This window comes from Typopeltis vanoorti, chromosome 8, assembly GCF_054136105.1.
Source record: "Typopeltis vanoorti isolate ZY-2024b chromosome 8, IOZ_Tvanoo_1.0, whole genome shotgun sequence".
Lineage (NCBI taxonomy): Eukaryota > Metazoa > Arthropoda > Arachnida > Uropygi > Thelyphonidae > Typopeltis > Typopeltis vanoorti.
The window spans coordinates 100,360,771-100,376,368 of NC_143556.1; the positions used below are offsets into that span (position 1 = coordinate 100,360,771).

A 15,598-nucleotide genomic window follows, 5' to 3' on the forward strand; every position below is an offset into this window, starting at 1 on the left:
TGAAATGAACAGTTATGCACCCAAACCTGTATTTTATTCTGGTCATGTGCACTCAAACATTTCTGGGGTAAATGCAATTAGAATCTCTAATTTTGATTTTTTGTCTTCTAAGTCATTTGTGGTACAATGTGCTTTATATGATTCCATAGAGGGGGATTATAAAGGTTTAATGTCAGAATTATGAGGTTAGCATGGAAATTTGTGCCTTTTCTATCTGACCATCCATTTGAGAGATGTATTCATAGTTTGTCTTGCTGTTTCCACAATATGAATGCCCATCTAGCACCAAAATATTCCTCAAGATATTAAAGAGCTTAATTTTCTAACATGTCTTCAAGTACTATGCTGATCAGTCAATCATTTAGTTCACCTGAAGCTTACTGCTTTACTGATGGGTGAAGCAGTAAAGTATGTGATAGACTGCATTGTCCAGGCAGACCTCAATTCCATAAACATCATCTGTTTCCACTCTCTCTCCAAAGCTTTGGTGGAACCTAGAGTTCTAGGCTACCAAAAAAAGATCATGAGAGAGTGTTGGGTATATTTTGTAGATACTCCACCACATCAAACTTAGGGCCAAAACATGTTATGTGACACTCGGAGTCAGAAACAATCTTGGATCCAATTTACCTCATCATTTAATCAAATGACCAGTATAAAAACTGTATGGGATCAATTCCAGAAAATGAAAGGTAGATATAGAACACACCTTTGTCTTAGACTATAATGGATGTGTTATTGCTGATTCCAAAGCTATTGCAAACACTTTGGGAGAACATTTTGCCAGAATATCAGTAACAGCTTCATATCCTCCTGAATTTTTAATATTGTAAAGAGCAATTAGAGAAACAGTGACTAAGTATTTCTACCAATGAGCTTGAGCCATATAATCAGCTATTTGTTATGGAGGAACTAAAAGCTCTTTTACTGTCTCACCCTAGTGCAGTAGGTCCTAGTGACATCTATTATTATTATTATTATCATCATCATCATCATCATCTCGGGCAACTCCAAGGAGTTGACAGACTCATCAAGGGAGGCCCTAACATCATGTCAAGAGCAACTATTTGACATTCACACATCTATCATACCTCGCTTTGAACTCATTCACGGTCATAGCACCCACAACAGACTCTGGCAGCTTATTCCACTCATTCACCACTCTCCAAGTTAAAAACCTAGTTCTAACACCCCTGCTAACCACACTCTTGCCCAGCTTCCATGCATGGCCCCTAGTCCTCCCACCACCAATCCTATTCTCAAAAATATCTTCTGGATTAATCCTATAGAAACCCTTCAGTAATTCGAATGTCTCAATCATATCACCCCTTTTCCGCCTATCAACCAATTTTTGCAACCCACAAATCTTCAACCTGTTCTCATAAGGTTCATTCCACAGACCTGCTATCATCTTGGTCACTTGTCTCTGGATCCTCTCCACTTCCTCCCCATCAAGAAGAAACCCTGGCACCCATATCTGGGCACAGTAGTCTAGATGGGGGTCTTATCAAGGCTCGATATAGAGGAATTCTGAAACGATAAAACATCTTCCATCATCATCTATGGATCTCCTTTTCTTACTATTCAACAGGACACTTGCAGAGGAAGAGTTTCCAGATTCTTGGCATAAGTCAGTTGTCATTACTATCCTAAAACCTGGAAAGGATTCAATGCAAGCAAATAATTATCGACCTATTGCTCTGACCAGTTGCATTTGTAAGATATTGGAGAAAATGGTTATCCCATTCTCTGGCATAACCATTGACCTTCTCTCCACTACACAATGTGGTTTATAGACATAATTTAACTTTAGACCATTTGGTCTGTTTAGAAACTTGTATAAGATGCATTCCTGAACCTGATTTCAGTGTTTTATGATATGGAAAAAGCTTATAACACAGCCTTGAGATATGGCATATTAAAATACCAATATTTTTATTTGAGACCATAACCTAGGTTATGGTCTCAAAGACCATAACCTAGGTCTTTGAGACCTAGGTTATCATAACCTAGGTCTCAAAGAATACTTTCCTGTATTTATTGCACACTTTCTGTCCAGATGAGCTTTCCAAGTCAGAGTGGAAAGTTTGCTACTCCAGCCATATCATCAAGAACAGAATGTTCCTTGTGAATTAAAAATTAATTCAATCACTGAACAGCTTCCTTTCACTGTATGGGAGGAAGAATGCTCTATATGTTGATGACTTCACAATTTACTGTCACTTTTGTAACATGAGAGTAATTGAAAGACAGCTTCAAGCAATGATCGTGTTTCTCTGTGGGCTCTTAGTAATGGATTTAAGTTTTCAGGAAAAAAAAAGTGTCTTTATACTTCTTTTGAAAACGTGCTCTTTACCCAGTTCCTGAATTAAGAATCAGATAAACTATTATTCTAGTAGCAACAGAAGCCAAGTTCTTATGACTGATCTTTGACAGAACACTTGCATTCTTGCACACATTCATCAACTAAGAGAAAAGTGCAAGAGAGCATTGAATCTCCTTTGCATTCTATCCTCTGCTGAATGGTGCGCAGATCGATCTTCATTGCTTTATCTTCATCGTGTGCTTATACATTCAAATCTGGATTATGGGTCTCAAGTCTATGATTCAAGTCTAAGCAAGCAGAATAACCTGCAATGCTTCAGGTATATGGATAGCTACTTGGAAGGAAACATTTGCCTCTTAATTATATCTTAAAAATAGTTTCTTCTGGAGCAGAGCATCCTACTTGTGCTAGTCTCTTTTCTCTGCATTGGGAAGTTCGATATCACACAGGTCAGACTGCATTGTGTCCCTTTGGTATGCATGTTAAAGAGACTATGCAAGCTGTTGGCATAAATGTTGACAACATTGCCTACACTAAAAAATAACACAATTCCTCCATGGCAGGTTTGGTTTGGCCCTTGTTAGAGAATCTAAACAGCAGAATAAAAATTGAGTACCAGACACATAGAAATATTTTGGGATAATTTGGAGAAAAGGGCATAGCTAATGATAATGGTAAGTACTTGCTGGATTTCTGTTCAGGACATGGACTGTGCACAATATCTTCACACTGGTCCAGGACACAAAAATATACAGGATATGTGAAATGAGTAGTGATCACCATTTAGTTAATGTTGAATATTGTAATGAAAAGAAGTTAATTTAAAAATTATCAAACTTGAGCAGCTTTCTGAGGTGAACTTAATTATACAAATATTATTGGAAGAAAAATGAAGGGGTTTGAAAATAGTAAGCAAACCTTGGAGACTCATTCACTCTGAAGAAAACATTGATTGATTCAGACAGGAAATCATGAAGTGAAGTTGTCTGCAAAAATGGAAAAATCAGAACTCCATGGCAGAGGGAAAAAGTGAAAGAGGCAATCTGGGAAAAGGAAGCATATTGAAAGTTTCTATAAATATGTTGACAGATTCCCTAAGACAATACAGAGAAAAATGTTAGAAAAAAAAAAGCAGTGTGTAAAAGTAACTACACAAAATGCTAAGAATATAAAAGATAAATATCAGGAAGGTAGCAAAATGTTATAGAGGATATTGAAAAAGTTTACAAATGAAGGAAAAAGTACTGTAAGAAGAATCAGTTGATAAAGATAATATAAAAGTTGAAGATTAAGATATACTAAATGTCTGAAGTAATTATTTTGAAAGACAAATGAAACAAGGTGACAGAACAGCTGAAGAAAATATTATTATTATTATTTCGTGACACCTCCAAGGAGTCCAAAGAACTCACCAAGGAAGGGCACCCACTCTACAACCCTCTGTCTCCATCATCTATTCACTGTACTACATCTACTGTAAATTGTGTGTGCCCTAAATGCTGATTTTTCTGTATGCAGAATGAGAAATCAGAGTTTCCAGGTGAAAAATCCCTGCTATCTCCGTATGAGATCAGCTAACTCTTATCTTCAATTGAAAAATTCCATATAAAGATTCCTCCTGTCATGATGAGAATCGAACTTGGCTTTTCCATTTGAAGGGAGCAGCATACTGCTGTTCTTCCATTTGCACTGTGGAGGCGCTTAAATATTCTAAAGGAAATCGATCAGGAGTGATCAATACTTGAGGTAAAAAAGCAATCAAAAACTGAAGTGGGAAGGTAGCTGGAGTAGATGATATTCTACCAGAAATGCTTAAATATGGAGGCATAAAGTGGCTGCACTGCATAATTCAGGCAGGGTCAGAAGGTCTAATTTCACATGGAGTAGAGCTTCTTAGTACCCAACTATTATAAAAGGGAAATGAAACTGAATGTGAGAATTACAGAATATAGTTAAGTGTTCCAGGTAAGATTTATGCAAGCATTCTTGAGAAGAAGCAAAGAAATATTGTCTAAGAGAAACTTGGAGAAGAGCGAGCAGGATTCTGGCCAAACAGGGGCAGGATCACATTTTGCCTTTTTAAGACTGATAGATAGTTGAGAATATAATAAGGATCTATATTTGTTTTGTAGATCGAAAAAGCATATCATGAGTTTCCAACAGGAAAACTGTTCTAAACCTATAATTATATGGTGTAAATGGGCCATTGTACTGAATTATGCAGACTGTATTTAAGTTATGTCAGCAGTTAAAATTGAAGGAGGTGAAGAAAGATAGATTGATGTAAAATCAGGTTTGCGATAGGGTGCACACTATCTCCACTGTTATTCATCACATGGATCACATTATGAAGGAAAGTGGCATTAGGCTTAATATAAAAATCAGAGATATTGATATTCATCTTAACTCTTTACTCTATGCAGATGATGTTATATGCTTAAAATCTTGCACATTTGCAAGATTCCTTAACTAAATAATTATTGTAATAATGAGTATAGAATGAAAATCAGCAATAAAACAACCAAGACTGTGAAAATAGATAGGGACATGGCTTCAACTGCATTTTGAATGGAGAAAATATAGAACAAGTAAAACATTTAAAACTATTTAGCTACAAGTTTTAGCGAAGATGGCAAATTTATTCAGATGGCATCTGAATAAATTTATATGGAATAAGAGAGAAATTAGAGCACTAAACTAGCAGTATATGAGGCAGTGTTCAAGTTGGTTTTAACTTATGGTTTGAGAGCCAAGTTAGAAGTAAAATAATTGGTCAAAGACTGGAGACCAGATTTAACAGTTCTGAGTAAAATTAGTGGAATGAACAGATTGTAGTGTCACATTACTAAAGAGGTTAATGACATTTGTAGCATTCAGGAATGTGTATGAGCAGAGTTCATAAGGTGGCACCTCCTCTTTAACAGGATGAGAGAGGAAAGGTTAATGAATGAGGGGTTTGATGTCAGGATGATAAGGGAAAAGTCCCAGAGGAAGACTAAGATATAAGTGGACTGATGCAATTGGAAGCACCCTAGAAAACAGAACTATATGATATGACAACATTGGAGTGCTGACAAGTAATAGACTAATTTTGAGGAAAATTGTTAATAGGAGATTAGTAATAATGCAAACTTTGCACGTAGTACCATCATCCCTTTGATGATGAGGCAGATGAATTTCGGAGACAAAGCAATTATTGCAGTTTGTTTCTTAATGTGCTCAAAATGTAATTAGAAAGTCCATAAGTGAAGGATTAAGAGGTGGCTTCAAATGAACATATTTTATTTAACCATCTAATAATCATCATCACTTATCTGCCTAAGGCAGATTGAGCCTACCATGAACAACAGCTTTCTGGGCCTATCTGTGTCAGGTTATTTTAATTTCTGTTATTCACTTGATGTTTTTATCAATATCCTTCTTGGTCTACCTGGTGGTGTCTTTTCTTCTACTCCATTATGGAGTATTTAAGGAAATCATGCAGTATGCAAGATTTGCTGGCCTGGTTGGCTTGTGTGGTTAGTGTATCTGCCCTCCAACCAACAGGCTGTTGTTCAATTCCTGCCATGATATGGATGTTTGTGAATGTCTTGAGGTGAGCAGTGAATTCCATTACTATGCACAAGACACTGCTCCATTTATTGGAGGTCTGAAGTGGCTTGAAATAGTTCATTTGATTTCTAGAATAGGATTTTGGAAAATTTAAAAAAGGAAAAAAAAAAAAAACAAAGTGTGTGTGTGTGTGTGTGTGTGTGTGTGTGTGTGTGTGTGTGTGTGTGTGTGTGTGTGTGTGTGTGGAAAAATTTAAATGAATTCTCATAATGTATATATATATACACATGTGTATATATAAATAAAATTTAATAAAAAGCAGGAAAAAATCCTTGATCCACCTATGGTATGAATATACTGTTTTTATATATATATATATATATATGGCTTTCTGTATATATGTTTATATTGCCTATACCATTTAACTCTTTTTTATTTGATTCTTACTATTATAGAAATTTGGCAGTGTTCTTCCCTTTTCTCCTGATTCTTTTTTCATTTCAATCCATGCTGTTTTATTTATTTTTTCCAAACACTTGTTTCAAAATACTAAGTTTCTGCACTATAATTAACTGAATAACACCATTGAGATATACTTTGATTTTGAGTTCTTTGGAAAAAAAGAGAGAGAGAGAACGTGTATGAATTTTCAGTTTTTAATAGCACTTGTGACATATGAAAATAAACACGAGGTTGGACTCTTTCTTTACCTAAAATTTTGAAAGAGTCTTATCCTTATAGTTGCAACCAGTAGAGTTTGGATCACACCCTGCATTCTGCAATATCAGATTGTTCTTGTTCGTAGTTTTTATCTTTTGAAATCTATTAATGTTATTCTACATTATTGAATTGTCTGTTCACTAATGATCTGTTATATTCAGATCAAAATATTTGGTTTAATAAAGTCTTATGTTTAGGCTTCCTAGATTTATTCTGTATTTCATTGTTTCTTCATAATTTATATGTGATTACCTAAGTAATTGGATTTTTAACCTGTTCCAGTCTATTTCCTTCCACTTCCAATTTGAGTTCTTTTTTAGTGTTTCTACCTGTTGCCGTTTGTTTGTTTTACTGAAGTTTATATGCATTACATAGTTCTTGCAGTTTTGATTTAAGTTTTCATTCATATACTTTATCCTTGTTATCTGTAAATAATATATAATATTGATGTATTTTATGATGTAATATTTGTTCATTTACAGATACTCCTAGGTTTTCAGGGGATGGATTCTTACCAGTTCCTTTAAACAAATATAGTGAGAGTAGATATTCCTGCATGACACCACTCTCTCCTTACTGGTATTTCAGAAGTTTCAGCTATTCCAAATTTTATTGTTATGTTGTTATTTTTATAGTGCTGCAGTATGATATTGAGTATTTTCCCCCTTTTTTATTTTTTTGTTTTAAAATGTGAAACAATTTATTTCTGCTTATTGAGTCACACACTTGCTTAAAATCTATAAAGCAACAATCAAGATTTCTGTTTTTTTTGTTTTTTTTCCCATCATCACATCAATTCAGATAATTGGAATATAGATTGCCTGTTGTGAACCTCACTCTCCTATATCCCATTTGATCTTTCAAATGTTGCTCATAAGTTGTTTTCATTTTGCTCTGTATAACGCTTATAAATTACATGTCTTGGTTTGTAGTTTACACATTCTGTACTGAATACAGATAAAGATAGAAGTTTTTTTTCCAATTTTCATTCATTAGGAATTCCTTCCCAACTTGATTGAATAACTGTACTAAATAATGCTTTCTCCTCTGTACGTCCAGAATTCTATCAGAATTTCTACTTGAGCATTATTTTCATTTGTCTGATTATATTAAATAAGCATTAAAAAAAGCATAATGCATATATAGATTCTATCATCTGTGCACATTAAAATCATTTTCTAGTAAGTGTAGGTTGTTGATGAGTATCTAGAGACAGAATAATTGCATCGATATATATGACATGCAGTAAATATAACAAAGATAACATTTCATCATCTTTCTCATGAAATATTATTTTAGATCAGATTAATATATGATCATCATCATTTTTGGAACATGTTTATTATGATCATCCAATTCCTGATATGTATACACTCTGAGGGTGCACAAGATGTTTGAATATCAGGTTAGTGGATTGGATTGGTGATTAGCACTCTGATAGATATCAGAGTTGTATACAGGGGAACACTATCAGTGAATAGGAAGGTTACAATTGGAGTTCTGCCAGGTTAAGTCGGTACTGGGACTTACTGTTCAATCTTTTATGTCAATGATATTGTCACAGGACCACAGGAAAATGTTCAGTTCTTTGCAGATGATGTAAAGCTTGCAATGGTTATTAGTAATAGTGCTGATGTTTTGGCTCTTCAAGAGGATTTGAATAAGCTAGAAGAATGGGGAGGCAAAAGATGCCAGTTTAATGCAACTAAATTTAAGATTTTAAAATTTGGGATCCACAGAAGGGATTTTTCATACTCACTTGGGGGAGTTATACTGGAAGAAGTGGAGGAAGCAAGAGATCTTGGGGTGATTTAAAGTTCCAGGAACCTATTGCAAAGGTTGTGAAGACATCCCAGAGAATTGTGGCAATTTTGAGGAGAACGTTGACCATGAGAGATAAGTGTGCTGGTTCCGTTGTAGCAAGCTTTGGTTTCTGGATCACATCTGGATTTCTGTGCTCAGATTTTGTCACTGGGATTTGAAGGGGATGAAGTAACCTTGGAGAGGGTGCAGAGATGAATAACAAAAATGCTATCAGGACTGTACAAAGCTGGATAGAAAGTGGATAATGATCAAGACATTTAAGCTGTTCAAGGGTTATTATCGTATTAACACTGAGGAGATTTTTCATACTGTAGAATGAGTGAAAGGAACAAGGACAAGAGGCCATCCATCCCTGGAAGTTGTTAAAGGAGGCAGTGAGTAAGTGTAAGAAGTAAGTGTTTTGCCTGGAGAGTAGTAGGAGCATGGAATGCATTGCCTGAGAAGGTGGTGAACATGCAGACTGGGAACGATTTTAAGGAATGGTATGATGGGCTTTCCTTTGGTTGGAAAGATCTGGGTTTGATTTCCGTCAGTGACATGAGGAACCTTTATCTGGTCTCTTTCGACGAAAGGTGAGTTAGCTGGTCTCTTATGCAGGTGGTGGGGGTTTCACCTAGAAACTTGAGTTTTTTGTCCTTCAGAACAGGCAAATTGGCCCTGTGAGCATACACACAGACTACAGTCAGCAATACTATCCTTAAGGGATGCCACAAGGAGTGGCAACCCGGTTGCATTAATAAGCTGTAAGCCTCCTCGGTAAGGAGGGGCTCAATCCGTCCTAGGATAGGATGGACGAGTAGATATGATGATAGGATTTGTGTTCACTAGTGTTGACCTCACGCGATGAGGCTTGTGACTCCATGGGGTCAAGAAAATAATAAATTTCATTGTTCTCAAAGAATAAAATTTAATTACAGAATATATGCTAATTTGACATAAGTCCTAATAACTATGCGGAATTTGAACCCGCAGCCAAAAGGCTGCGTGTTCGAATTTCGCAATATGGACTGGGTCACCATGGGAGTAGTAGACCCAAAAACCTACCTCAATGGGAGAGGCCTTCATCCTGCAGTGGATAGAAAAATAGGCTGTTCATCATCATACATCCTCTGTCCAAAAAGAAACCGAACTTTTGACAGAAAATAAACCACAAGCCAATTATAATTATTCAAATCATTTATTGCAATCAATATACTCTCCCTCAGCTTTGATACAGCATTTGGGACGGTCAATTAATTCATTAAATGAATTTTTTGTATTGGTTTTTGGAATACTGTTGAGGGTCGTGGTTACTGCCACTTGAGAACATTTTCAATGGTGTTGTATCGCTTTCCTTTCATCGGCAAATGAAGTCGGGGGAAGAGAAAGAAGTCACAGGGTGCTAAATCAGGTGAATATGGTGAGTGATCCAACAGACAAACTTGGTTTGTGCTCAAAAACTGTCTCACAATGTTTGAACGATGAGATGGTGCATTATCATGCAAAAGTGACCAGCTGCCTGCATCACGATAGTCATGCCATACGCAATGAATTCTCGCTATCAGTCGCTTCAAAACTTTGAGATAAAACTCACTATTGACCATTTGGTCAGGCGGAACGAATTCTTTGTGGATAATGCACTTGGAATCATAGAAACAAATCAGCATTCTCTTTACTTTTGACTTCTCCAAGTGATTTTTTTTCGGATGCCCCTCTTCTGGTGGTCTCCACTCAGCACTCTGGCACTTTGTTTCGGGCTCATACTCAAAATACCACGTTTCATCACCAGTAACAATTGTTTCAAGGAAGTTTGAGTCCTTACAAGCAGTTTTAATGAGGTCCTTGCAGTGTTCAATTCAATACATTTTTTGGTCGTCGGTCAATTTGTAAGGAACAAATCGCGAATTCAATTTATGAAGGCCCAAACGCTCGGTCAAAATGTTGTACACAGTTGATTTTGGAATCTTCAATCAATCTCGCTGACGATTTCGGGTTTTCTTTGATGAAATCACGCTCTTTATGGGTGTTAACTCCGCTCAGTCCAGTTTTTGGACGGCCCCGCTTTTCGTCGTCCTCGAGCATCTCACAACCACTTTGAAATCGCTTAAACCACTCGTAAACTTGAGTATGGGATAAGCATTCATCATCGTATGCTTTTTGAAGTATTTGATGTGTTTTGGTAAAACTTTTACCAAGTTTAACACAAAAAACAATCGCAGCTTTCTGTTTGAAACCCATTTTCCGACTGTTCGTTAAAACACACTGTCACTCTTAGCACTATAACTCTGCTTCTAATGAAACACATGTCATAAACAGTTGACACAACACTAATGAAGGTTGTCACTTTCAACAACAAAAAGATACAACGGTTGGCACCACTAGTTTCTTCTATTTTTGAAAAGTTCAGTTTCTTTTTGGACAGAGGATGTATACATATCGGAGCATTTAATCTTTGCCTCTTGAATTTTATTAACCACAGTGACGCACTTGATTAGTTTTGACTGACCATTTATTGCATGAAGGTCTTTTTTTTCAGCACCTTGCATACAATGCTTTTGCAAACATAGGTGGTAATAGCACTTCATCTAAGAGGTTCTGGTTTATTCGTTGCGTGTTCCTGATTGTGTACTGATTCTTTTCTGAAGTGAAATATTCTTAGACAACTGAAGGAGCACTTAGCTTGCACCTGATAGCAAGATAGCATGTTGTTTCTTGCTTAAAAGACACTGATTGCTGATATAATGCCATAGATGAATGAAAACGTCTTTGGTGATTGTGTGGGAATGTGATGTTGTGATTAGTGCAGTTAATCACAACCAGAACTTGCATCTCAGATACTGCACATCGAGGTGCTTATCATAATCTCATGCAACAGCAACCTTTTTTCCATAAGAGAGAAACTAATTCCAAGTTTACAGCGGTTATATTTTATTCAACAAGAATGTAAAATAACATTCTTTATTTACATCAGGGTGAATCTTTCCACAAGTTTCTAAAACTTAACGTTTTTGCAGTTACCAAAAAAAAGTTCTCTTTTTTGGTTCTCTGCTATTTCATGAGACTTATTTAATTTTATTATTTTTTTTTTTTATAGGGGTTGAGAGAGAGAGACATGTTTCAAGTTTTTAATGGATATGAACATATTGAATAAAAGCTCAACAGTGGTCATGTAAAATAGAATTCATTTTTTACATTAGGATAGGTTGTTATGAAGATTCCATAAAGCAGGTGAGATGATCATGAAATAATGGTTGGTTGGCCGAGTGGTTAGCTTATCCACTCACCAGCCAAAGGCTGCGGGTTCGAATCCCGCCATGGATGTTTGTGATTGTCTATGAAAACGCTAGTGGTGGTGGTGGGCAGCAGATGGCATTCGTGTAGATGACGATGGTAGTTGCAGTTTGTTGTAGTTGGTGGGTTGAATGGTGGGGACGGAAAGTTGTAGAGTAGGTGCCCTCCCTCGATGAGTCTTTGGGCTTCCTGAAGGTGTCGGGTAATAATAAAATTTGTTAAACCTTGTTCATGTCAAGTTCTCTAACATTTGTGGTGATATATTAGAATAGTGATTTACAGACAGCTTAAGATTTGTAAATCTTATCTCTAGCACACTGTAGGAATAAAATAATGAAAAAAAAAAAAAAAAAAAAGGTATTGAGTAGAATTGTAGTCAAAGCAAACCGAGACTGAGGGCATTTATAGTATATCTGTTAATTGATGTGTGTTCAATGGCTAGTTAGTCTGTTTTGTGGGATGAATCTGCCCACCTCTGTATGAGACTGATTAACCTTCTTTCAGTTGAAAAGGCCTTATAACTTTCAATTTTCTTGCATCCTAAATAGAATATGACCCAGCTTTTTTTTGAACTGAATAACAAAAGTTGTGGTTATGTAATTCTCAGGAGTGTGACACAAGCATTATAGAAGGAGATTCCATTTCTAAACTTGTAATATATCCAAGAGAACTTCACAAAAACATATTGGGTATGCCTTTAAAAAATATTGTTGAAACTTAAAACATATTTATTTTTAAAGACTCTAATAAGCATCAAGTATCTACTACTGAGCTTTGTCATACTCTTCTTCAGTAGATGAAGCCATGTCACTTCTGGATGACAAGGTTCCAATTCAACATTATAAGCAAAAAAAAAAAAGTGAATGATAATTATGATATGGTATTATGATATCAAAACACTATAATTATAATGCATTATTACCAATAATAATTTCACTGAAATTTGTTCACCACTACTTTTGGCCAACTAACTCTTAACTCACCAGAACCTGCATTTTAATATGCAACTTCATTATATGGGCAATTTGAAATTATTATTATTACATGACACATCCATTATAATTATTATTATATTGAGAAGACAACTAGAATTTTTGCTTTGGAGAATTTAAAGCTTATATTTAATGTGTGCAGTTTTATATGCAACTTCATTTCTCTCTCGTGCGTGTGTGTGCACACACACATACATACATACACAAAAATATTGCTGAGATCCACTCTAAGCGAATTATCTGAGAAGTCTTTGATGCTGTGTAACCCAGTTGGGAAACTAATTATGAAACAATACATGTACACTTTAATTTTCATACAAGCTACGCTATCAAGAAAAACAGCCCTCGTGCTTTCTTTGTGATTTGAACTTCTTTTCTTATTAAATGTTATATGCTTTGATATTAGGACTTAATTGCTTCATTGCATTTTTAGGTAGATTATGTTCACCTTCATTGTCATCTGATTCATCTGATAGCCTTACTACTGTTGACTGTAAATTTTCTCCCAGAGAGTTGGCTCTGGCTACCATTCCTGGGCAAGACCATTTTAATCCTATTGTCCACACACTTTCAGAAGATGAATTGAAGCCTCAGCCAATGGTAAAGAGGTCCAAAAAGCATTTTGTTTCAGAAGATTTGAAGGATGACAAATATTGGGCACGGCGACGTAAAAACAATCTAGCTGCAAAACGTTCACGTGAAGCTCGCAGAGTGAAAGAAAACCAAATAGTGTTACGTGCATCGTACTTGGAAAAAGAAAATCTTGCCCTCAAAGACGAAGTAGAAAAATTGAGAAGTGAAAATGAAGTTCTCCGTAAGTGTTTGCGAAAGTATGAGCCTTGAAACAGTTTTGTATGGTATTTAGTGGAAAATGACATTCGGTAGAATGTGAGATTTGTTGTTTGGAGATCATGAAAAATTATTTTGGTTAGAATGTAATACTAGGCATTTTGCTCAAACAGTATAGATGGAACTTCAAAATAGCATTTTTGAGCTGTAGATGGCATTTCTACAGTTTTTAAAGATCTGAAAACTATGAGTGTCAATAACAGACGAAACTATGAGTAAGATGGAAGTTTAAATTTTATTTTATTTTAGAGCACTACTTCTAGTAGTATATGTTTAGGAAACTGGTATTTTTTCCTCCCTCCCACGTGGATGGTTCTATACATAGATTTTTAAGGTTAAAAATTGAAAGTTTACTTTTATTTATATAGCTATAAGAATTATCTGTTATAGAGTATATGTTATGTTTTAAATTTTTTAAGATTTTAACTACATAAATGAATGCAAATATTAAATAGGTTCAATTGCAAAGGCTATATTAAAGTATTGAAATTTATATACGAAGCAAGTAAAATATAGTATATGCTATTTTCAGATGTCATCTAAAGAAGAACCGGTAATATTTCATAATCATTACTTTTAAAAGATAATGCTTATTATCATATGTTTGTTAGAAATTACACTACAATTGATTATTATTATTATTTTTTTTTTGAATGTAATAACTTAAGTTTTACATTAGTAACGGGATTTTCAAATACTTAAAAAGTTCATTATAAAACTGTTTACATCATACATTTTAAGGACAGTGAGACCTAAAACACCCATTTCATTGTTTTAACAGACATGCATGTATGTGCTTTATTATACATATGAAAAAAAAAGTAACTAAAATATCTGAATGGCATTTTTTGATTCTTTTATATATAGTGATTATGTTTCCTTATTGATCTTACTGCTGCCCTTTTGCAATTAAATCAAATTAAGGAATATATTTTACCATTTAACTTTTCCCTAGTTAATTATTTGCTGAATCAGTCTATCTCTCCACATGCTGACCTGGTTGACTGAGTGGTTAGCAAGTTCTCTTTCCAACAGGCTGTAAGTTCAAATCCTATTAGGGTCAATGCTTGTAATTGCTTTTAGGTGGGAGATGAATGTCATCTCCTGGTGTAAAACCACTATCCTGCTTATTGAAGGCCTGAAGTGGTTGAAAAAGTTCCATATGTGGTCTCTAGAGCAGGATTTTTGGACTATGTAAAAAAATAAATAAAAATAGTAAAAAAAACCCTTAACCCACCCACAGTAGAAATGTAATGTACTATGGGTTTACAAAAACATTTCATGGGTAGGAGCCACATAAAATATTAGAGAAAGGTTTGAGAATTATTCTGTTAAGTAATGAGTTATATACAAAATTATACTTTATTTCTTTATATACACTGTGTGTATGGGTGTGCAGGAGGGGGGGGGGTTAATTAATGAAAAGCATTATAGTATAAATTCTTGAACTGATGGGATAAATTTTCAAACTAGAGTATGTATGATTGATATTCAGGTGTGAATTTTTGCAAATTTCAATTACATAAATTAGAATTAAAAATTAAAAATATGTTATGAGAAGAATGTTATGCACGTGCACACACACACATATATAATGTGTGTGTGTGTGTGTGTATTTTTTATTTTGTTTTTTGCCAAACTTAATTTGTTATGTTGCAGTATATTGTTTAATTTGCTGAATAATCATAGTGTTTAAAGATTAGTATTAAATACATATAAATTATGGTCTAGTAATCAATATTTGCAATTCATTTTTATATACAAACTGCTTATAAAACAGTTTACTTGCTTTCACATAAAAAAAAAAAAATGTTAGTGAGTATAAATTACAATCTCCCTACTTTGGTTGAGTAGGGAGATGGTGAGATGAGTATGCTGAATCCTGATTACTGTCATAATAATAATAATAAACTTTTTTTACTGTAATGAAATTAATGCATTATTTATTTTTAGAAGTAGCTTTTACATAAACACCAATAAAATAATATTATTAAATGTATGTGGTTTTTCAAAAATGTTTAAATTCATTTGATTTGTCTGAGCTCTGAAGCTATTTTCTTCGTAT

General features: G+C 34.7%; 1 protein-coding gene across 1 annotated transcript in view; it reads left to right on the plus strand.

Moving 5' to 3' along the window:
- The window catches only part of Pdp1 (PAR bZIP family member Pdp1), a 33,005-nt gene extending 19,376 nt beyond the window's left edge, over positions 1-13,629 (plus strand). Inside the window, exon 3 of the mRNA XM_090396430.1 lies at positions 13,118-13,629. Coding sequence (XP_090252556.1) covers positions 13,118-13,527 — 410 coding nt within the window. The 3' untranslated portion in view covers positions 13,528-13,629. The remainder of the gene's footprint in view (positions 1-13,117) is intronic.
- Positions 13,630-15,598: the final 1,969 nt, after the last annotated feature.